General features: G+C 28.8%; 3 protein-coding genes and 1 long non-coding RNA gene across 13 annotated transcripts in view; 2 read left to right on the top strand and 2 right to left on the bottom strand.

Annotated features, from left to right (window-relative positions):
- The first annotated feature begins 780 nt into the window (after window positions 1-780).
- LOC106685936 (uncharacterized) lies at window positions 781-2653 on the top strand. Its single transcript, XM_014428952.2, has 2 exons — window positions 781-910; window positions 1844-2653. The coding sequence occupies exons 1-2, from the start codon at window positions 863-865 to the stop codon at window positions 2414-2416; spliced, it is 621 nt and encodes a 206-aa protein (XP_014284438.1). The 5' UTR covers window positions 781-862; the 3' UTR covers window positions 2417-2653.
- Window positions 2654-6372: 3719 nt separating this feature from the next.
- LOC106685935 (uncharacterized) overlaps window positions 6373-24773 on the top strand; it is a 33652-nt gene continuing 15251 nt past the window's right edge. For 2 of the 8 annotated variants that reach the window (XM_067048244.1, XM_067048243.1), the window contains exons 1-5: window positions 6373-6626; window positions 12456-12530; window positions 15343-15422; window positions 20563-20845; window positions 21079-21156. The gene's annotated coding sequence lies outside the window, so the exon portion shown is untranslated. Of the gene's footprint in view, window positions 6627-12428; window positions 12531-15342; window positions 15423-19108; window positions 19268-20562; window positions 20846-21078; window positions 21157-24773 lie in introns of those variants that run through there. The other 6 variants (XM_067048251.1, XM_067048248.1, XM_067048245.1 and 3 more) reach the window with 5 other exon arrangements.
- Window positions 9545-15344, bottom strand: LOC136795973 (uncharacterized). The gene is made up of 2 exons (XR_010843666.1): window positions 14399-15344; window positions 9545-13436 (listed from the first exon to the last, which is right to left on the bottom strand). It is a non-coding gene; the product is annotated as an uncharacterized lncRNA (long non-coding RNA).
- The window catches only part of KCNQ (KCNQ potassium channel), a 239627-nt gene continuing 230891 nt past the window's right edge, over window positions 16038-24773 (bottom strand). Inside the window, exons 7-13 of one of the 3 annotated variants that reach the window (XM_067048240.1) lie at window positions 24182-24292; window positions 23334-23540; window positions 19719-19893; window positions 19516-19639; window positions 17616-17787; window positions 17381-17503; window positions 16038-16612 (exon numbers count right to left, since the gene is read on the bottom strand). In XM_067048240.1, the coding sequence (XP_066904341.1) occupies window positions 16526-16612; window positions 17381-17503; window positions 17616-17787; window positions 19516-19639; window positions 19719-19893; window positions 23334-23540; window positions 24182-24292 (999 nt within the window). In that variant the 3' untranslated portion in view covers window positions 16038-16525. The remainder of the gene's footprint in view (window positions 16613-17380; window positions 17504-17615; window positions 17788-19515; window positions 19640-19718; window positions 19894-23333; window positions 23541-24181; window positions 24293-24773) is intronic. The other 2 variants (XM_067048241.1, XM_067048242.1) reach the window with 2 other exon arrangements.

Below are 24773 nucleotides of genomic sequence, written 5' to 3'. Positions count from 1 at the left end.
TTGAAAAAAAAATTTATATTATCTGATAAATATATTATACATTTATAGCTGTATTTATTTATTTATTTATATAGACATGAAGTATGCATCCTTAAAAAAATGAGATTAAAAAGCAAAATGTAAGACAAATAAATAATTCTATGGTCCCAAGCACTCACTTGTCGAGCTGGGGGTTAATGATGAAACTGTCGTGTCTATAAAGAATGTATTACATGACCAAATTTTAATGTGTCCTCCATAAAGTGTGCTAATTAATAAGACATTGGTAGAAAATTAAATCAAAATATATAAACAATTTTTTATCAAGTATTTTGACATTAGGAACAACTTTCCTAAAATATATAATAAACAAGATTTTGAATTCAAAACAAATTGTAACTATATCAATAAGATGTTTCTATAGCACAGATGTAAACCTCTTAAATATGAACAGGAATTTTTAAGGGTTGTTACTAAACTTACTAGTTAGTCATTTTAGCATTAATTAGCATCAGCATATTTTAAGATAAGTTTATTACCAGTATGAGTAGTAGTAATAATAAGTTTCCAATTTCTTTTTAACTAATAAGCAAGGGAAAAAATTCTTTATTAAAAGTAATTTAAATACATTAGAATTAACAAAAATGCAAATACAGAAAACCATAATGGTTGTTAAAAATGTTTATCCCTAGTTAATAAACTTAATTGATTTTCATTAATTTATTCTTTCATGTAACACAAATAAAGAAAAAAACATATATATGTTTTCAAGAGATGCTTTCAATGAGCGGGAAAATAGATAAGATAACGAGTTTCATATAAATATATTTCCTATCTTTCATCACTCGAAGAATTTCTAGCTGCTTCCAGCTCTTTGGGAACAATGTTTCTATTCAGCTTGTGTATCCTGACCACAACTTTCTTATTCCAGGTATGGTTATTGCTGAGTTGGATAATTAAAAGATAGAGAAAACATTATTTTACAAATAATAATTTTTGTGAAAATAAGTTGATAACCTGTAGTGGTTGATAAGTTTGAAGAGAATGATAAATTTGGTGATAACCCAATTTATAGGTGTAGTTGAGCTGATGGGAAAAGGGTAAATCGAAACCTTTAATGAGTAGAGAGAAAAAATATATTTTAATTTTAGAACTGTAGAATCTTTCTGATAAGTATAATTACTTATTTATTTATATTTTTAAAAAGTCTTGAAAATAACAATCATTAAAAATTACAGAAAAGTAAACATAGTCATATATCATGAATATATTAATTATATTTAACTTGTACATATACTGTTTTAATTTTTTAATTCAGATTAAATGCCTCAGACTCATTCATACTTTATTATAATTGGCTTATAAAATAATAATGACAATTAATAAAATAGAAAATTATGGATGAGACTGTCGAACATATTCAACCTTAATTAATTAATAGTTATTTAAAAGAGAAACTTTTTGAAGTCAGATATAATATACTTATAATTATAGTTATGTCAGTTATAGAATTCTTTAACAGCTGGCTGATGACATTAACATTGATTTGAAATAACTGAACTGATGAGAAATATAACTGTTATTGTGTAACTTACATCATTTATGATCAAAAGTGATGAATATTCATTTGTTTCTCTCTTTATTTTATTTTTACTTCAATGCCTGTTAATAAGGATTTTTTCACAAATAAATTTAATCTTATGAAATATCATAATAGCCATTATGCTCATGAAAGAAAATAGTTCACCTTCATATTCAATTTGCCACAAAATCTCAGTAATTCAATAACATTTGTTTTATTTGACTTTTTAGTAATGATATATTTATCCACTAATCTTTTAATAACTATTTTCTTTTTTTACAGAGGGCCGAAGGAGGATGGTTAGAAGAACATCTAGACTCCTATACATCCCCTGTTATTCGACCAGTTGAAGAGGCTATCCGAAAGCTCCAAGCAAACTTAGATGAATTGGAAGTCAGAAAGCAAGAATTGGAACTTCATAAGAAGTTAATCAAAGAGAAGCTTGTAAAGATTCCTGAACACTGTCAAAGTGATGAATTGAATTTGCATGTATCATTCTTTAACAGCTGGAATTTAGATAGCTGCGTTAATTTAACAGACGATTGGAAATCAGGGGCAGATTTAGCTATGCAAGGTGCTGTAGTCCTCCTTAATGTATCAGAATCTATTGGTGTTATCGGAAGTAATATTTTAGATTGTCCTAGCAAGGCTTTTCTGCAAATACTACCTTGTTATAATGAAAATTTGTTGGATCTAAAAAAACAAATAGTTAATATAAGAAGGAAGACATTGCCTTTCATCCGTAAGGCTCGAACAGTAGCAGTGACAATGAAAAATGACTTTGAAGGATGTGTAGGAATACATCACACATTGAAAAATAAAATTGAGAAGCATATAGAAAACATAAGATGCTAAGAGTTAAAATATGCACATAATAAGAGATGTATGTTATTTTTGGTTGGATTTTACTGAACTGAGAAATCATAGAGATTAGTTTTGTGAAATAAACCTATTGTAAATATCTCATTACTGTAAATACAATCAACTTAAATAACCTAATTTTTATATACCTATTTTATATAATGTATTTTTACTAAGAAATCTCACTAAAATGTAAATTTAAGAAAAAAATAAAATATCAGTTAAAATTTAGGGTGTTTCATATATCTTCTCTTCCTAGAAGAAACACAAATTTAATATATTTTGGATATTAAAGTATGAAAGGAACACCATATCAAAAAGAATATTTATTTGAAATTCACTATAAATTAAAATTATATTCCCTTGCTTTGTATTATGTTTCTAAATCCAAAACATTCAGCAATATCTACAAATACTGACATAACTGTGCTTCCAGAAATACTTGGTTAATACTCAACAAAGTGGATCATTTCCCGTCAAACCAACCAAGTAATTTTCTTCTTGACCATTTAATATTTCTATTAAGCTTTTAGCATTCATCCTTTCTGAATATATATGGTTGATACTTCAGTTAAAAAGCTTTTTAAGAAAAGCCAAACAGATGATTTAAATGATTTTATTTATTTTTTTTGTCATTATTCTACTTGAAGCTTGTATTTCCTTCTCACTATGTGGTCTAATCATCAATTGTTATTAAACATATAATGCTTGATTTGTCATTCTCTAGCCCTCTCACAAAGTATTTCCTGGTATTTACAGTATAGGACATTGTAAGACACTTCTAATGATTGTTAAAAAAAGGGGGGGATGGACTGAGTTGGAGAAGTGAGGATTGATTTGTAAGTCCCTAAATCGTCATATTTAATTAAACCAAAAATTACCGATTATCTTGAGGATATAGGCAATTAGGGAAAAATATAAAATAAATTTAAAACATTTCTTATTATTTATTTAGATACAGAAACCAAAAAAAGTCAAAATGCGGAATTCACATATTATGGTTATGAATATAAATCAAAATAGTACCTTTTATCCTCGAAAAAAATTCAAAAAGGGGTCAGACATGAAGTTGAAATGTGTGGGGATAGAAATAAGTCGGATTCATCGTCCTTCAAAACCGATGAAGGATCGCAAGAACAGGCTGAAAAGTGTTGCATTGAGTGGTTTCGCATGAGGGGCAAATTCCTTGGTTGCATTTCACACAGGAGTAGTTCGGTAGTCGGTGTTTCCACCATGCAATCACAACATATGGACCGCTTTTGGAGGTGGGGAGGGGTTGATTTTGGACGATCATCAGGCGGGAGGGATCTTGAGACGAATTTTCAAGGAGGTGTGAAGGCCGGATTTCAGCTGCCTTCTTCGCTAAAGTTGTCCGATACACAGTTCATGTGACAATTCTTTGGGGAAAACTCTTCTTGGAATTCATTCTAATTGATTCCCGAGGTGAATTACCAAGGAATTGATCCCTCCCAAGTTCAACATAGTGTAGACAGTCATTGGCCTTCGATGTGTATTTCGCTGTACGTTGTATGTGGCGCACATTTGCTTAGCAGTGTCACCTCCAGTTTTGTGAGAATCATAATACGTTATGACCTCAGGTTTTTTTTTCTCCAGTACTTTTATCAATGGCTTTGGTACCGAGCACTGAAGAAACCAGGATTACGCAATTATTCTTGCATGTGGCGTAGAGGTTGCCAACACTTTTTCGTCGTTGAAACCAAAAAGGACGGAATATTGTGGTCTCCCTATAGAATATCCCTATCAGAGAAATACTGAAATAACGATTGAAGAATTTTAAAAAAATTAAGAGGGGCGATGAACGTGAAAGACATCAGAAAGGCGCGGTGAGCCTGTCAGGCACACGATCCCCATTCATAAAGGGTAATGGTACCTGACGAAAATGACTCTAACACAAGTATCGAAAAGCAGCGAAGTGCTTGAATTTACTATCTAAAGTGAAAAATATTGATCTTAGGTTTGTAACGTAATCGGGCGCGGTGAGCCTGTCAGATCAAAACACGTGTGACGCCCTTTCTTGATGGCAGGAGACGAACTGATTGGGCGGGTTGGAACCACCCCACAAAGTTAGGAAACTACTAGGAAGCAGGGGTCACACTCAGCGCCTTTTTGGAAGAGAAAGCAAAAAAACGGAATCTTGTCCCTGTCAGCCGCGCCCGATGCAGGGTTAAAGAACTTTTGCGATTATTGAGTAGATCTTCAATTCATTATCCATTTTTTCTCGGAAGCTATTTATCACAGATCCTCTGAGATGCCTTTACCTGTCTTCTGGAGTCAACCACTTTGGGTTATCCTTTTTTTTTAGGTAGCAGAAGATTGGAAGATTTATAAGGTTTGCCAGATTCTCTTGACTAACCATGGTTTGTTTATTATTTGAGATTCCTTTTCGTAATATGGCCTTTGAAAAGTATTTTATTCACCTTCTGCCTCCTTTATCTACAAAGCAAACAAGGTAACCATCATCCAAAATCAAAATTTGGGGACGCATTAAATATGGATAGCAGGCTCACTCCCACTGTGGTGTTGTTTATGTAGTTAACAGGTTTGTTCCACCGATGAATCCTAAACTTGGTACCATCTATTTCAGGATTAATGTATTTTTTATGGTAGAACGATAAATTATTGAGAACAGTAAAAACATTCCTAGCTCAGGCCCATAGAGCATCAGAAACGGTTCTGAACTTGGCGTTTTTACCGGTTGTGGCAGATGTCTGACTGTTTGATGATTGGTATCAGAATCGTCGTAACACGAACGAAGTGCTGAGCAATGAAATCTGTTCTGAAAGTTTTTAACAGTCAAAAGTGGTTGTTGGAACGAACCTTATTATATAAGTAATCAATAGAATTCTTATGAATTACTAAAGTGCGTACGTTTTGGCGTTGTAATCTTTCAATAATCAATAATCAATGAAACTAGGAATTTACTATTTAATATATTCAAAATATATGCCCATACAATGTTGTATTTCTAAGGTTAGTCGTACATACAATTTATTAACGAATGTGCCGTTCTAATTTTTATGAGCTGTGTAAATCAGGAGAATAAAATTACAAGATACTTGCTATTAATTTTTAAAATTTCCAAACGTATTTTTTCAAATAAATAATCACAATAAAAATTGATGTTTACGTAAGCTAACGACTAGCAATTACTACTTTTATTTGTATGAACCTACGAACATATTCCCGAAAACAAGTACTGATACTTGCGATTATCTACACTTTACCAAGGGTCGGAAAAAAAATAAGCAAATTATTAATTAGAAAACTAAAACTACAGTAAATAGTTGCAGCTACAATACTGTCGTCAGTAGTTTGCCAACCAGTTATTTTGATAACTACAATCGAAGAGTTGAAAAACATGAACTACTTGTAGTCGTGAAAAGTATTTGTATCTAAACATTTACCTATTTTACCGAATTCCCCACCAATGGAGCTTGTTTAAAACACTAGTACAGAAAAAAGAGACAAAGGGACTATTGGCTACAGTACCTCAAAGATTCATGATACATATCAAACTGGCAGTTTATTTAAGAATGACCTGAAAACCTCAATGTAGTAATTTATGTAGATTTTTTATTTTATCCTATTGTCATTTACTTATTTTTTTAACGGTCATAAGCACAAACAACATTGTTTTTTTCAAAGTAACAATTCCCAGTAATAACTTCCTCTCTACTTAACCTTCAAGACAGAGGCTACAAATTGCCACTGTTGAAGCAATGTCGAGTTAAATAATTTGTTCATTTATAAAGATACACTAAAATTAGTTATTAACAGAAGAAATTTTGGTAATGGTGCACAAAAAATAAAATATCAAATATAATATTCTATTAGTAATAACAAATGTTGTTAAATAGGTTTTTACAATTATAATATATTACGGTACCTATCTTTGATTGAGTATACATATGTCTGTGGCATTTTCTTTTTCAATATATTTAATTAAGGTTAGACGGAAATTAAGAGAAAAGAAAAAGTTAGGAATATTCTATTCAGTTAAAAGTGCTTTGTACTGATCTGAACATTGAATGATACATTTAAATAAACAGGAAACATTAATTTCACTACTCTCTACTGGCATCTTGAAAACAAATGAATTTTAAAATTTTTGGCTACCAAACAGCTGATTACCTGGAATTGAGAAAATGTGTCTTTTTCATTTAATTTCATCAATTAATTAAAGGTAATGTAATAATGTTTGTAATTTACAGTCCTTATGATTGTTAAAGTATAATTAATATTGAATGTAGTTAAAATATAAAACAAATTGTCATTCCCATATTGGAAATTTTACAAAATTATTTTCAGTAACAGTACACCCACATAGCAGGTGGTAAAATAGTCATATTTTATGGTTTATAGTCTATAATATTATAGTTACAGGTTTCTTTGGGTCACAACTGTCAACTTCGATTTAGTCAAATAGGATGTAAAAAACACTATCCAATCTTTTTTAGTCAAGGTCAGGCATAAACATGAATCACTTTATAGTGTCAATTTTTAACCAAAAACAGTGATTGAACATTTTCTCTTAGTTTATAAGTGAGTACCTGCCCATTGCGGTATTGGAGTGGCAGTGACCTAGTACTTTAGCTTTTTAGTTAGTACCTTAGTTTTTTTCTTCTACTATGTCCTTTTGAAGCATTGTCAGTCGCGGATCTAGATCTTGCAGAACTTACAGAACAGAGTGATATATTGTGGGACCTCCCTTTGTTATGGCATGGACTGCTAGAGAGTTTGGGATGTTAGGAATATCCCTCAAGGTTTAAGGGATGTCTGAGAGTCCCATAAAACTATTTTTTATTTTAGATAATGTATTGTCATTTATTTAGGTTTTCTCAGTGTAGAGGGCTCTGTGTTAGCATCCTCCTGTATTTATCGCAGAAAACTGCTATACATTTTACACTGTTATACTTGCTATACACTATTATACACAGTAGTTCTATTAATAAGTAGTAGAGAATAAGTTTATAATTAAGTTGAAGAATAATTAATTGAACACAAATGAAGAATTGATCTAGAAAAAAACTTACTAATAAAATATAACAATTGAAAAACGAGTTAAGGAATTTAAAATGACAAAATTTTGGTTTATTTAGTATAATCTTAAGCCTCTAAAAATATGGTGATTCGTCATAAACTTAAATCTGAAATGTTTCGAGACTTCGCTTGTCAGTGGTGATTAATGATGTTCCTGGAAAGTACTAGAAAAATGGGTGTTCGTGAGGTGATTACTATGCTGCTACATTTTATAGAAACACTCAAAGTTGATGGATCGGGTTTTAATGGAGGATAGTTGTCCTGAGAAAAATATCATCGTTTATTGTTTTTCTAACTTTTCATCCTGCTTCTTTGATAAATGATTGTTTAAGTATAACGTTGGGCATTTTATTGAATATCATAAAAAGCCCATTGCATTTTCCCCTTTCTAACTCAAAGGATGTAATTTGTTATTACTCAGTTAGTTCTGATAACCTTGAACAATCCTGATGAGCACAAGGTATTAAGAAACTTCAACAGAATTAGGCACTTCTGGGATGAACATATGTGTTCTTTTAACTACTCAATTTCTAAACTTCCTTATATAGGATTATTTACAAGAAATGGACACTAACTTAGCCTACTCCATAAAGTAAATTTTATAGTTTTAATAAAAGATGCATGGTGTCTGGGAAAGAAATGAATTACAAACAAATTATCTTTTATATTTATAGCTTTTTAATTAGTACAATAACTTTTAGGCATCTGGCTACAATTCATGAACTTCTACAGTTGTACTATTTTCACTTAAGAAATCTAATAAAACACAATTTTAACAATCAACAATCCAAAGTAATTGAATATTCATGACAATGTGTATGTATAATATATCTTGAATTAATTATTCACTTGATGAAGACAGAAAATGTATAAGTGTTTCACTCTGAAACTATGAACAATATTTAAAAATAATAATTATCAAGAAAAGAGCTACCTCTATATAATTTTATTCTTTACATTAGTCATCTGAATAAAATTTATTCATTTATCCTAATCATTAATTTAGTCAGAGCCACAGGCCATCTAAATGGCTCATGTAACCTTAATATAAAGCATAATACCGTTGCACTTTGATAAAGTACATATTAAAAACAGAACAAAAATGTATAATAGACAAAAGGTAAAGCCTTAATATAAAAATTGCAAATGCACAGATTATTAACATTAGGTGTCATTAAAGAGTCTAGCTGATAATAGAAGCATAAAATTCTATATGATTTCCTTTTTCAAAGTATCAATAGTTATATTTAAAAAAAATAGTTCTTATGTGACTAATTGCGAGTTATTTTGAAGAAAACGTTTTGGAAATATGACAGTGGTTGGGATAATGACTCATTTATTAATAAGCTCTATGCATTAATTTATTGATTCTAATGTTTGCTATGAGTAGTTAGAATATGTTGGAATCGTACAGCTAAAAATTTATTGCTGGTTACTAACTTTATATAACTGTAAAATATACTCTTATACAAGACTGTCATTTATACAACAGAGAAACACCAATTATCATAAGTATTATCACAGTGCAGAAATATTATTTAATAAAAAGATTTATATTACTTACAGCTAACTATATTTAGAAAAACAAAAAAGTTTTTATGTACAGAAAAAAGAAATTTACAGTTGGAGCAATATTAATACATTTATTTATATAAAAAGAAGCTATGGGTGGCTATAAAGTATAGGCCAAAATACTAAGTTATTTTATTATTAGAGTAGTACATTTCGAAACTAGGTAGTTATTTGAAATAAAAATATGATTTACATTTTTACCAAAATTTGTTTAATTTTTTATTTATGAGGTATGAATGCTTTTTTGATAAAACTGTATTTTCTAATTATTTAATAGTTTTACTAAGAATAAAAGTTAATTTTATCAGTTAACAAGTTCTTAGGAGTTTTCATTCTTATTTTATTTTTCAATGAATGTAAAATGTTTGTGATCCGTAAAAGGTAAATATTTCTTACATTATTTCTTAAATATTTTGTAATTATTGAATTAAAATCATAAATGACTAATTATAAATATATGACATGGATGGAATTATTTCTTCGATGCTATTCTTTTTCCTCACTTTTTTTTTTTTTTTTTTTTTCATTTTTTTCCTTTTATGATTAAATAATTCAATATTAATATTAGTAAATTACAAGCCAAAATAAAATTCACAAAGTTCTTATGTTATTGAAACTTTTTTGTTAAATCTTAATGTTAATTTCATTGCAGAAATTGGACAAATTTAACCTTCCAGTACACATAACTAAACTCAAAGATCACATTTATATCCCACTTGTTAATAAGATTTTTTGGTGAATAATAGGTGGAAAAAAATTCTCTTATCTTTATATTTGGACCAACTAAATTAAGTGTTTTGCCAGAGTTGATCTCTGCATTATATTTCATTTCTATTTTATGGTTTTTTATTAAATGGGACAAATAAAGCAACCCTGATAATGAATTTAACATTTTATTTAATGTAGAACAAATTTTAATTGAAGATTATTTTAATAAAAGTGATTTGGATAGTGGAAGAATCTACAGTCTATGGCATAAGATGAGAGAAATCGGGTAAACAACAACACATGAATTGTGGGTTGGTTGCCTTTCACCCTCTGAAGGGGGGTCTCTTAGCTTTCATCTTTTTTGGAGATGAAAGCTATGGTCATTAAATCTACTGCAACAATAACATTGAAGTGAATTTAATGATTTAGTCTATCTATTTACTTAATAAATGTAAAGCAACCACTGTTACCATAGACAAAGAATGAAAAGGAAACTTCGATGTTATAAGTTTTATATAAGGTGTGTTACTAAGTGTGACAACAGTCCATTGTCCATGGAAATCCAAATTGGTATTTCCAAGTTTTCTTCAAATGATAGCTTGTACTGTCATAATATGTCCATTTTATGTGTACTGGAGAGTTAATATTCAGGTGATGCTGCATAAATGAGCTGTTTGAATAACAACTCTAGATCCGATAATAAATTTTTAGCATTAAAAAACTTAAAATAGAGGACTATTTTTGACTATAAATATTTCCTCTGATAATTATATTCACTATAGACTTTTTTTTTTTCAATATAATAATTTTAGTTTTAAGTGAGAAGACTATTTCATCTAGAATACAGAAGAATTATTAATGAAGATGATGCTATCAAAGTATCTAAAAAGTATGCCCTGAGGCTGAAGTTGGTTGATATTGATAAATTAAGTTTATCTTCAATGCAAAGCGATAAAAATATTTCTACAAACTGCAAGTGTATATACAAATAAATAATATTATATTTTTCATACAAAGTTGCAACAATTTCTCATTTCAAAGTTTAGTTAAATTATTTTTAAATGGTTATGCTAAAGATAAAGATTGTGGCAAAAATTGTCTCACAATGTCGCTTTTTTAAGAGTTCTATCTATCTGTGAAAAAAAATAATAATAAAATAAAATAATGATATTATAAATGAGAATTTAACAGAAGCTTTCAGAATGTTTCTAATGCTGATTTTTTTCTATAATTATTGTTCGGTTGAGCATCTATCTCCTGAATATTCAGGTATATTAATAAACGATTATAAATAAAGCAAAGCATTTATGTTTGACCTAATACAATTTTGAAAGAAATGGAATTGAAGGTTCAAAAACTCCATATTGACAAAACTTTTGATTTTATATCAATCAAAGAGATTTAGAAACCAATAAAATTAAAAAAAAAAATTGTTACTCCTTTAAAATTTTGGACTGTTTTTTAAAAGTTTTATTTATAATAATTAATAATTATTTAATATAGTAGGCTTATATTCATCATTTTATCATCAAGTTATCAAGTATAATTAGTTAGATTTAATCAGGGAAAAGTTTTAACTTTTTTTTTTATATTATATGTTATTACTATTTCAAACTATTTTACCTATGTTATTTAGTTCAAAATGAAAGTAATTAGTAAAAAGTAAGAGGTACATTAGAAAAAACAGATCTGAAAACAAAATAGCTTAAAAGCTACATTGTGCAAAGATATGTATTATTGCTCCCAAACAGCACAGACTATTATCAACTGATAAATGCTTGCTTATGGCTTTTATTTTGAGTTAGCCAAAAAATGTATCTATCTGATTCAAAAAGCAGATATTTACTATAAGAGATACCATATCATAAAGATTCAATCTGAAATGTAGATTTTTCATCACATGTTCTAAATCAAAAACACAAGTTTTCTTCTATTTATTTATCATTAAAACTAACTTGTATTGAAACTGATTCATTGAAGAGAAAATACAGTGTAAATGCCTTCTTTTCTGCTTGTCAGTTAACAGAATTGACTTTTGCAAATTATTAATTTCAGTCCTTTTAATTCTTCATGTCAATAATTTATATTAGAAGACAGGGCTTTGATGCAAGAGGCTTTGATACTGATAATGTAAATAAAATAGGCCCTATACAGTATACAAACATTTTTAAAAAATACTTATTTTCAACCTGATAAAGATTATTGGTTTAGTGAAATACCTCTCCGGAAGCTAAAACATACATATTAAAAATTACCAAAGTAAAATTAAAGATGAAATTTATAAATATAAAAGTTAGGGAAACTGATAACAAAAACAATTAATTTTTTTAATGCCTGTTTGAAACCATTCGCCTTCAGGAATTCAACTTTTTTAGTTTCTTAATTTTCTACTTGAAAATATGTATTGATTTAAATAAAAACGCTGTATTACAGGGCAATTCAGTTATAAGAAAGACAACATTTTCTGCTTATAAGAAAATATTGCTATTTGATAACAATTTTGTAGTTGGTCAACTTTTTTGATGTTAAGCCATAAACAAGCAAAACTACAGTTATTAAATTGTTTTACTGTTACCTAGCGTTACAAATATAGCTAAGTTAATTAATTAAGTTATTATCCATATTATTATCACTATTTCAGAAATTTTATATACAAAAGATAATATAATATTCTCAATTCTTATTTACACAGGCACGAAAGGAACAGCACATGAGGATTATACATATGTAATCGCTGATGTCACTAGCAAGACTTCCTTATGTTAAAGTAAGAATATTGATAAATATTCTTGAGTAACTACACTTTTATTCATTGGTCTTGCTAAAATATATTTAACCTTTTCATCAAAGAATACAATCCTCATGAATTATATATTTTACAATATAATACAGATAGTAATTGTAAATTGGACCCTAAAATTTATCTCATCAAGATGACTACAGTAAATGGAAAATCTACCCTACAACCTAATTTTTTTGAATCATAGAAGAAGTCCATGATTCCATCAGTTTAAAAGTGCACTTGAGTACAATATTTAAAAAAAATATTATTTTATTACTTAATTTAAATATTTATATGTTCCCTATCTTGAAAGCTGTACAAAATGAATAATTCGTTGAAATTATTACCTTATTGTTCCTTGAAGATTAAGTTTTTTTAAAAATTAATTATTTAAAAAAAATTAAAAGTAAAGTGTTTTAGGAAACTAATGGAACCATGTTGAAGTATAACTAATACAAATTTTGAATGATGCTTTTTGTTTAAGAATTTTTCAAACAATTTTTTTTTATTTAACAAGATATTTATGTAATGTAATATAAGTTAATAACTAGTAAAATTCGCCCATTTATTCTATAATTTAATCAAAATTAAAAATGACTATTTTATTTGCAGTAGAATTACAGTGGGAGATTCTCGAGTGATAGTGATTATTATTAAGTGTATTATATTGTTATTTAATACTAATGCATCGATGAATTCAAGGTGGCTAATTTTGTTCAGTGTATGGATAGAGCTATTTACATTTTTAAAAAGCCCAATGTTTTATTACTTTTTTTTTATTTTAAATTTTATAGTTTCTAATGAGAATATTAAAGAAGAATACAAAGCAGTTGGCAAGGATGATTTTACTGGCATACTCCACATTAATAGTCATTTAATTGACTAAGGGTTCTAAAATAATAAAAATGGCATTTAGTAAGAATGAAAGTCATCAAGTCAACAACGTTCAAAATTTTTATTGATCTTTGATAGATTATGAAGACGAAACCGTCTATATGATGTTCTATATTAGGACTTTATCATTGTAAAATTTTCGTTTCATTCTATTCTTAAAAAAAATTACATTACAAACGTTTTCAGATTTATAAAATATTTATAGTTGATGTTAGAATCGGGATCTGAAATAAAAACGTCTTCATTTTCTATTCAACTTTCTGTTTGTCTATATACTTCTACAATCTAAAAAGTTCCGATTTGTCAAAACTATTTTTGAAATTACCACTGTTTGTTATTTGAAAGTTACTTCTGGAACTCAAGTTGTCATACCTATATATTGTCTAAACAGGTCTCAATAAGTCTCTTGAGTCATTCCCTTTTTTCTATGGAGTCAGTCACATGTGCCAGTTGGAATTTGTTGCTTTATAGTCATTGTTTAATTCTTTGTGCTATCAAGTTTATTTATTTCTAGAGAGGGTTTTTACAATATTGTTTCATTTCACTGCACTACAGAACATGTGTATTATATATTTAGTTTATAAAAATTAAAATCTCCATCAATAAAAAAACATTCATGTTACACACTCTATATCTCAAATTCTATTACTATGAGGGAAATTCATAAAACTGGATAATTTTGCCAATTATTGTTAGATAATTATTCAATGAAGATGTTGGTAAGGCTCTATACAGGTTTTGTAAAAATTAAAACCATTAATGACGTGAATGCGATGAATATGTCACCACATGGTAGCAGTTTTTAAGTGATTTTTACCATAAAGAAGTGTGATCAGTGTTATAAGAAATTTTAGAAAATGGAACTAGAGGAAAAATATGTCTCTGTTTACCATATTAATGTATAATTTAAATAATAAATAAATGGTTATAAATATTTCAAAAAAAGTATTTGGTTTTACCTTGTATTGATTCCTCAGGAATTATAAACTGGTTTGTAAATAATTATAGATTGTTGGTTACATTCCTTGATAAATGAATGGTATGGGAAGTAGTAAGTCTTTTATGTTGGTTTTAATTTACTTAAGGCATTAATACTTTAGTTTTGAGGATTAATAATAATACTAATCCTGCTTTTAACTTCTTTCTGTATACCTGTTGTTTGTATGCTTAAAGTATTTTCTCATTAAAAGTACATAAAAATTTTAATAATAATTAAATTTAAAGAAAATTATTGGAAGAATGAAAATAAATTAAATCATCAATAAATTCCTATTAAATAATTGTTTGTTATTTTACTTCATTGAACAATTGTAGTTAACTATTTTTTTTTGTTTTTGTTTTTTTTAGAACAAATCATAATAACATTTGATTGATTTTTTGAGTGAGAATCAGTAATCGTAAATATATACATTTTTTTTTTTAAATTCTTGGTTAGTTAACTTTATAGATATTAAATTGTTATATCATTGCAGCAAGGGCATATGATTTTCTTTTTTATTACTACTCTCTTCAGTTATTTGTTGCAGATGTTTTACTTAGAGATGATTATGAATTAGTGTAAGTTTTTTCTTTTTAAACTTTAAATTCTAAAATAAATATTTTGATGATCTTTTTCATCTCAATATTTTGTATTGATAAAGAATAAACAAGTTTGTTGAAAATATTTTGAGATATATTTTTTTCATCCGTTTAATTTTATAGTATTTGAAAAATATTACACTAATAGCAATTTTTAAGTGTATGATTTTATTAAGAACAATTTTTTTTTTTTTTTTTTTTTTTATCATACAAAGTAAAAAATATTCTATTTGAATAATTTAATCTTGCTAGCTGTAAATTCTATTCTTATTATACGAGTTAATAAGCATTTGAAATTTTTGATTTCATAAAATATTTATTTCAGAAGTGATCTTAAGAAATATCTGTCAGTGTACATAATATAATGGAAGTTGGTACTGTCAAGTGTTGGAGCATACCAGTAAAGTAAAGATCATTTTTTTTTATTTAAAGTTAAATTATTGTTTAAATTTGAAAAACATTTTGTAAATTTTATCTTACAAATGTTGTTAAACTATAATGTTGTTGAAGTGGAACATGGTTGAAAGCACTAGGATGAAGTGATCACCGGGCTTAATTATTTTTAAAATTTAAAAATATTGTTTGTTTTTAAGTTCTTATTATCTTTAAATAATTTATTATTTTTAATATTAGAAATTAAACTAAATTTTAATGACTGATTGTCTAAATAAGTTTAAGCTTTAAAAAATGAGTTATATATATTTATTGATAGTTTCTATTCTATTATGAAGGATGAAGGAAATTTTAAAATTAATTTTTATTTTTGTATAATTTCAAAAGATGGAATTCATATGTATAACTTTTACTGAACCGAAGGAAAGTAAAAAAAAAAAAAAAAATATAGAGTTTTCTCTTCATTTTTCCCAATGATTTTTAAAATTTAATAAAAAAAATCTTATTAATCTTCAAATATGTAATGTTCATATTATGAACCCATATATAACAAATGTTTATGTTATAATCTCCGAGTACAGCATACTATTGAACAAAATTTAAATCAGAAACTAATTACACATAATGGAAAATCTGAAATAACAAAAGGATTTAAAGGAAGGAGATTATTTATAATGTAGTTATTATAAATATTATATCTAAAGCTAAATATGTTTATAGCTACCTAAACTAGCTATTGCTGATACTTAGCTTTGCTATTTAAAACAATGTACAATCGAAAATATTAATGATTTCAGAAAGTTTTTAGTTTTTACTCTTTGAGTATTTATGCACAATTAATATGGTTTAAAATGTTGGAAAACACATATATATCCACTTTTACTCTCAATATATTTGATTCGGCGACTGTGTTTTTTCTGGCATTACCAGGATGTTACCACCCTTTTATGGCTGTTTTTCCTAATGAATTTTTGTAAGAATGGCAATCGTTAATCAATCTTATATACACGTATATTTTACCACACATCAACAATCATTTAATGGTTTCTTTCTTCGTAAATGGTAGGAGCAAATAAGGTGTCTTTTTAATATCACTCTAATGATTCGTTCAGCGATCACACTTGCTCTTCAATTGGGTGTTTGTGCGCCTGTGCGTTGAGTAAATACATCAACTGGTCTAGTTTTCTGTCCATATTAGAAACCTAAAATATTCAGAATATTTTTATTTATGATGTAGATTATTGTGTTTAATTTCATGCATAGTTTCTAATGAAAAACATTGCATTTAACATTCAAAATTTTATATCAATGTGATTAAATTTATGAGATCAACATCATACAATGTATAAAATTTGTAGAGTAATATATTGTAGCATAAAATGTATGCATATGAAGTTTATTATTATCCAAAATTTTAGTATACACTATTTGTTAGGGGTCAACATTTTTTCAATATAGCATCTAACATACGTCATGTACCAACCCTTCCCTCATTTAAATCCCTTATATTTCACTACCTTTTGCTTCACCAATCTGACTCATTATTATAATAGTTCAGATATTTTGTAATTAACTCTTTGTTTGGTTTTTATTTAATCAGTTAGTTTTCAATTAATCTATTTTTTTCTCTCTGTTAAAAATTAAATACCCTTAAAACATCGTACATCTTTTATTTATGAATCGAATGACATTTTGAACTACATCTTGTTCAAACCCTATTCCTAGTGTCTATCTGTCTAATTTTCAATAATTTGATGGAGTACAATTTATCGACAATTGGACAAGTATTTTAACACTTAAATTAAATTAGGTTTTAAAATGGACAAGATGCAGTCGAAAAAGTCATCCAATGAAAAAATAAAAGATATATAAAGTTTTGAGGTTATTATAATTTTCATAAGTTGCTATATTATTAAAGTTTACTATTAATTAAATTGAAATATTTTTTAAATAATTAAATTATTACTTACTTGTTGTTCGACTCTACATAATCTTGCACCTATCGTCATAGGTTTTACGTTTCCAGATCTGTCAATGCCACCAAGGTAACTCCCTGGTTTTCCTAAAGTTTGGTCAAGTCTTCTTTGTAATTCCTATTAACAAAAAAAAAAGTAAATAGAATGTTAGTTTTAATGTTTATTATTATTATTTTTTTTAGATTTTAATTAATAATCTTCATTTATAGTTCCTTTAAATAATATTTACCTTTATTCTGACCATCATATTAAGGTGACCTTGACTGTACTGTTCAATCACATCCCTAACATCGTATGGTTTCCTAGCTTGCTGGAATTTTCTTCTTGCAACAAAGTATTTTATTTTCCTTATTGCCCTTATGGCGTTTTTATGAACTTCTGTCAACCTGATAAAAAAACAACTAATATAAATAAGAAAATATCTGTAATTAATGCTAGTGTTGCTGTGAAAAAAAAAATTATTTTAAATGATTGTTTCTTTTACAATTATGTTGATGAATTTTACCAGAAGAGTTGAAAAATTAAATTTTTAGTTTTTTGTTTTTTTAAATGAATATTGAGAAAATAAACTTACAATTTATAAGACTATACTCAGACCTATCTGGACCTACGGACTTGAACTTTGGAGAACAGCTAAACTGTCGAACATCAAACGTATCCAACCCTTTCAATCTTTCGAACCATAGGTAATGCACCCTATTACGTTTCCAACATATCACTACACCATGACCTTCATATCCCTTTTGTCCTTGACCTCATACCAACCAAATTCTCAAAATTCCATAAACATTTCTAACCATCCTAATCCTTTGGTTCAATCTTTATCTAGTTCTACCCATCCCTGCAATCCACATTGAAGGTTGAAACGACAGTGGCCAAGAGACTTATTGTAAAATAAGAATGGACAATTGGAGTTCTGGCAATAATCAGATTCTCCACTTAAGTTGAGTATTTGCGTCTTTAGCGCACTTGCTCAGCCTCCACTGGCTCATTACCAGTGATGCAGTTAGAGGGATGCGCTGGGATCTTATGAGCTCTGCTCTTCCCTCACATGTGGGAGATAGAGTGGGCTCAGGGATTCTCAGGTCGACTGTGTAAATATTGTATATAGGAGTAGGAGTGTACATGTGACCAGAGATTCTTTTATTTTTATCATTATTTTATTTTATTTTTTCATGCACATAGTTTGATTATGTTAATTTTCATTATCCTTCTGTTTTTATTCTGTTTATTTATTTTTATGTCCTTTTTTTTTCATTTTTATTTTATTTTATTTTAGTAAGAATGTAGTCATTCATCACTATTACCTATTGCCCTCAACGGTGTGCCAGATTGTAATATCTATCAATAAATAAAGTTCGATTATAAAAAAAAAATGAATATTGAGTATATAAAGTGAAAAAAACCTTACAAGTTGTTAGTCTGTATTGATTGATAAGGTTCAGAAAAACTTATTATTTTATTTTTCATTCCACCTTGACTTTTATTGGTAGTTGCCAAGGTGGGGTAACATATCTAAAACTAAATAGTTCTTGAACTCAACCAGTGAATTTAATCTAGTCTTCTCTAAGAGTGCAACCAAATTCTTCAGCCACCATAGAATGATGGTAATTGCCATAAATTATGATTATTAACATTATTGTAGTTTTAGCAATGACAAAAATATCTTAAACATAAAAAAAAAAAAAAAAAAATGAAAAAAGAAACAGCCTCTGCATTTAGATAACAGGTTCCATTCTGGGAGTGATCTTGTAAATGATGAATACTATTGAAATTTATATCATAACATCCGTAGAATGGATGGAAAATACCAGTGAAGTAAAAGTGAATATGCTTCTACAAAAGACATTTAGCTGATACCACCTGTTTCAGCGGAATAAGGTAAACATAAAAATTTGATTTTCAAATTTATTGATAGCTTTATCTCTAGGGCAGATGAAAAAAATTAGGTGACATAATATATGAAGAAAGTGACACTAATGTTATAAATTTGGCTGACTTTGATTTTGATTCTATAGATTCCAAACCATTTGTGACTTAAAAAACATTTCTCAAAAAAAAAAATCCGATTGAAGCACATTATGGAGTGGTTTGTTTATATATTTGTATGTGTAAGCATTAAAAGTTACACTGTGATCCTTTCTGGTTCAGCGTCAAGATCCATTTCATCACTTGCAACTTCAGTTACACTGCTAGTTTGGCTTGTGAGTCCCCTGAATGGCACACCATTTCTTCTCACCCTGTTTGGGGTTCCTATAAATAAAAGAAAAGTAGAGTTGTTTTATATTTTATCAAACATTCCTGACAATGAAATCTTAAAACTATACTTTACCAGCTTTGGGCTCTTCTATGTAAAAAACTACATCACCTTCGCTATCTCTTCTGCCTGAATTATTATACTCTGTTGGACCCGGTATTGGTGCTGGTGGAGGTGCCTCCATTTTGTTTTTTGATTTTCTTCTCTTAAGTACACTAGCCTTTTTTGCAACTTGCAGCATTAGAGATTGCTAAAAAAATTATTGACCATTCTATAAATATAACTTATATTTGTTCATAAAAACATGTACCAAAATTATGTATTATCACTGTGTTACATAGCTCAGTTAGTTTTTAAAACAAATTTTGGTTTGGCAAATAATGCCACTTACTGTAAGGTTAACTAGTTGACAAGTTAACCTAATAGGTTTTTTTGCCAATCCTTGAACACAGGACAATAGCTTTGATTTCGGGTATTAAGATGGAAAATGACAACTTTAAAGTAATAATTCATTTAAGAGATATATCAACTATTACTGTGGATTTTGATTGTATGTAATTGTGCAATTAGAAATGGTAGACTATGGAAGAATCATGGCTTAGTTTCTTGGGAGATGAAAAGACTATTATGTGCCTTCATTATATTTAGGATGTATTCAGTTGCCAGTAGTCATAGTAGGAAGGAAAATGCTTAGTTACTTTCCACGTACACTGGAGGTTGGGTAAATCAGATCATGTTTCGGAAGTCTGAGCATAGTTAGAGAAAGGACTAGGAAAATTTACCAAATGCTGCAACAATGAAGACTGTGTAAGATGTATGTTTTTTTTATTGCAATTTTACATTATTTATTAATTGCTTAGTTAAAGTTATTGTTAGAGTTTGGGTAACTATTCTTGATGTAAGGGCTAACCATTTTCAGGAGATCCTTAATCTTCAAATAAACGTGGATCAAGAACCACCAGGACAATCAAGTTACAAGAGAATTCAGATGATGCACACCCACCTTGGAAAGAAGAGATTGCAGAGGTAGCACAATCCCTTCAAAACTATAAGACACCAGGCATCGATCAGTTAAAAGGAGTGTCCCTCAAGTTTAGTGGTGAAGCTGTGACTAATGTATAGCCTAATTTACGACATCTGAATGACTGGACAGATGCCATATGCATGGAATGCTATGCTGCTCTGTCCCCTATATAAAAAAGGTAAACTTTTTTTTCACCATGGCACTCTTCTTTGACTAAAAAAAGAAATTATGGATCCCTTATATTGCTAAACAAATTTTGAGGCACCCTTGTCAAACTAAAAAAAAATTGTTTAAACAATTATCCATTGAGTAGTTGAATATTTAGCGAAAGAAAAAAAAACACTCCAAAGAAAATGCTTGAATATACTGTATATTCGCTATTTTAATTTTCTTTTTTTTAAATATTTTCAGAAAATGACATTCACTCACGGCACCTCAAGCTTACGCTTGGAGCATCCAACTTGGGAACCACTGATATAGGATACAGAGGTATAGAGTTGCCTATAAAGTATTATCTGTAGTTATCAACAAAAGGATGTTCAAATGGTATTATCAATGTGGTTTCTGGTCCGGTCGATCTACCACTGACCATATCGTTCTAATGAGTATAATATTGGAAAAAGTTAATGATTTAATCATCAATCTATATCACCTATTTGTTCCTTCTAAATAATCCAGCAATTGGATAGATAGAGCATAACTGCTGAAGAATATGAAAAAAATTAAGATTACCACTGAATAGGGCTTGAAAAAATGACCTTGATTAACACCGAGTATATTAGAACAAACGTATGGGATCCTCCAAATTTTGAAAGTAAAAAACCATTATATTCCAGCCTATGATCACACTTTTGATAGTGTCCTTCTGCAAATCCATGTTTGTTATATATCAGATCATAATCAGGCCTGTACTGATATTATTATTCTGGCACCGAACCCCCCTATGAGAACCCAGGGTTCTTTCACCACAGCCAACCAATCTCCAGGATCTCTTGCTCTCTCTCTCTCCATATTTGAATATTCAACCACCTTAGATCCTCCTCCACATCGTCTATCCATCTTCTTGGGTATCCTTTGATGAGACATCCTCTCTACATGCTCTATCCATCCTATTCGAATTCTTTTTATTAATACCCCGGTATTGGGTCCCCCAAACAGTTCCATCAGCTCCACATTCCTTCTTCTTCTCCAAATCCCATTCTCTGAGACTTCTCCTCGTATCATTCTCTACCTTTCTTTCCAAGAAGTTGAGCATCTGTTTCACTTTTCCTGTCAAGGATCATGTTTTACAACAGTACATAACCACTGGCCTTACGATGGTTTTGTAGATGACCCCTTTCATTTTTTTTAGGGAGAGATCTAAACTTTAATACCCTTTGCAGAGACAAATAACAAAATAATCTATTTCCTGCTGCTATCGTGGCCTTTACTTCACTCCCTATTTTGTTGTCATCTATAACCAGGCTTCCTTGTAATTATACATGGATACATGTACATGTATACATACAAGAAAAACTTGGTTTCTGATACAAACAAGCCAAAGAAAAAAGATGTGAAAAAAGAATGGGCCTCTAAATAATATTCAGATCACTAAATGAATTAGAACACTGGTGATCCAGAAAAAATTGGTAGTTGATAGAACACCCTATATTGTGGTGTTCATCAAATGGCAGGAATCTATTAGCTTGGCCATGTGGAAATGTCAGAAGTAAGCCTACCAATAAGGCTTCTATAGCATTTAATGGAATGAAGATGAAAGTACAAGTTCACATCTAAGATGAATTGATGACGTTAAGACTTCACCGAATGTTGTTTAGGAGATGGTGAAGAATTACAGGTGATTGGAACAAGTGGACGAGGATAATGACAGGCCAAATCCCTACAGAGGGTGTAGAGCCGTTGCATAAATACATAAAGACTTCTAATTAAAGTTGGATACAATAGGTCTGTTTATTTTTTTGTGTACCTCAGCATTGGTAAAAGATTTTATCTGCTACATAATAAATAATTATTTCTCTGATATTTTTTTTAAGTTAACTTATGCCTCCATTGCATATAATTAAATAATACTATGCGGATGCCTAATATGTGAAAAATATTAAATCTTGAAGCTGGGTAAAATTGCTGGTTAACAAATCTATATTTATCAATACTGTAGAGTAAGTTTTATTGGAACAATATATCTTTGCCCGTCTTTTGAAAATTCTTAAATGATAAGTGACAAAGGGAAGATAAATACCATAGTGTAAAAGTGCATTAGGTTAAATTATGAGTTCTTCTGATCAAAGGAAGATATAAGCAGTGACCCCTCCACCAATGTTCAAAGTAAAGGTAGACTGTAAATTACACAGAAAGGATTAAAGTGTGAACAGTTCTATATTATTGTTGTTAGAATGATTCTGATCAGCTCCCAATTGAAACATACTGTGAACATCATTAATTCGAAATACCCTTAAAACTTTAAAATTGTTGTATCTAAATTATTTTTAAATAAAGAGGATTTATTTTCTCTTGTTATGAAATGTACCAACACATTCCGTCATGGTTTCATTATTTTGATGACAATAATGAGTTTATATCCTAGGGTCAATCAATTAATTATGTCCTATTCACTTATTATTTTTTAATACACATTAAAAAACAGTTAGATAAAACTTCATATTTACTTTTGAAGGAGCTGGAGGGTCCTGTTTGGCTGGTGTATCTTTTGATAGATAAATGTTCCATGTTGCATTTCCTTTGAAAGATTTGTCTGCTGCATAACACCTCCACAAGCATTGTATCAACATGGCTGCAGCAGGTATTTGCCTGTTGAAATGCTTCTGCCTTTGCTTTTGCTGAACTTTTAAAGCAAAACCAGATCCTAGAATTCCCTATAATAAATTTTATATTTAGACATTCATAAATTTGACGTTTATGATACATAATTTTCTTTGAATATTAATTTAAATAAATTATGTTTTCATGGAGAGCGAGCAATTTGATAATTTCAAAGAAAGAGCAAATACTTTTTCCTCACTACTTTATTGTTTCGACTTTTCTCTTCTTAAAGAAATATGTTTTTCTGATCCATAATTTCCATTATTTTGTTATAATTATTTTAATGTCTATGGTAAAAAAAAAATATATTACTTTTCAACGTTATTTGTTAAAAATGTATCTTCATTTTATGCTTTTTAATCGTTTGTTATCTTGATATGTATATACTCTTTCTACTTTGGACTCAGTGGAAATAAAGAGTAACAAACAAATAAATAAAAGAGCCTTACAATTTTAAGGATTTTCATGTTTTTCTTAAGGCATTTTTTTTTTTTTTTAGTGAACAAGTATTATTAACAATATAATGAAATAAAAGAAAATGTGGGTGTGAATAAGATATTTGTTTATAAAGAAATAGAGAGACATGTCAAATGAGCAAAAATGCTTGAAGTGTTGAAAAAATAAAGTAATGAAGAAGAAGTATTATAGATTTGAAGTTTCGAAATTTATAGAATGTTTTATCTAGTTCACTTACTGCAGGCAGAGCAAAAAAGGAAATGGCAAATACACTGAAGCAAGATGCTACAATTTTTCCCATCCAAGTTTGTGGAACAGCATCTCCATATCCGATTGTTGTTACTGTAATCTGAAATTGATTATTATTACTTAATTTTTGCATGAATCATGTTAATATTGGCTAAAATAATTTTCAGTAATAATGGTTTTTATCTCAATTCATTTTTTTCTTTAGTAAATTTAATCAGTTTCGGTCTTCTTAACAAATGTTCAGCGTATTTAACCGAGACACACAATTAATTGATTGAAAATAAAATTATGGAAATGATGTATCATTAATAGTCTTGTAGATAGTATCAACCTCAGGAATGAAATACAGTAGAAAATACTTTCTAAAACATTAAAAACTTGAGTGGACTCAATGACTAATGTCTAAATGATAAAATAATTTAAAATCAGAAGTTGAATTATTTGGTTATAATTCCCTATTTATTTTAGAAACAACTTCTAACCTAAGCCATGGCTAATCTTGTTAAGGTAATACCTGCATTATTTTAGCATAAACTCTTGATAAAATACAGAATAAGTAAGAATGTATTTATTCATATATA

This window comes from Halyomorpha halys, unplaced genomic scaffold (assembly GCF_000696795.3).
Source record: "Halyomorpha halys isolate HHAL.00 unplaced genomic scaffold, Hhal_1.1 Scaffold759.1, whole genome shotgun sequence".
Lineage (NCBI taxonomy): Eukaryota > Metazoa > Arthropoda > Insecta > Hemiptera > Pentatomidae > Halyomorpha > Halyomorpha halys.
This window is presented reverse-complemented; position numbering and strand designations above follow the sequence as displayed.

What these genes read in the sequence shown, in the direction of transcription:
- LOC106685936 (XM_014428952.2), top strand. Translation starts at nt 863, where the DNA reads ATGTTTCTATTCAGCTTGTGTATCCTGACCACAACTTTCTTATTCCAG. An exon ending in CCACAACTTTCTTATTCCAG is followed by an intron (nt 911 to 1,843) that starts GTATGGTTATTG and finishes CTTTTTTTACAG; the next exon opens with AGGGCCGAAGGAGGATGGTT.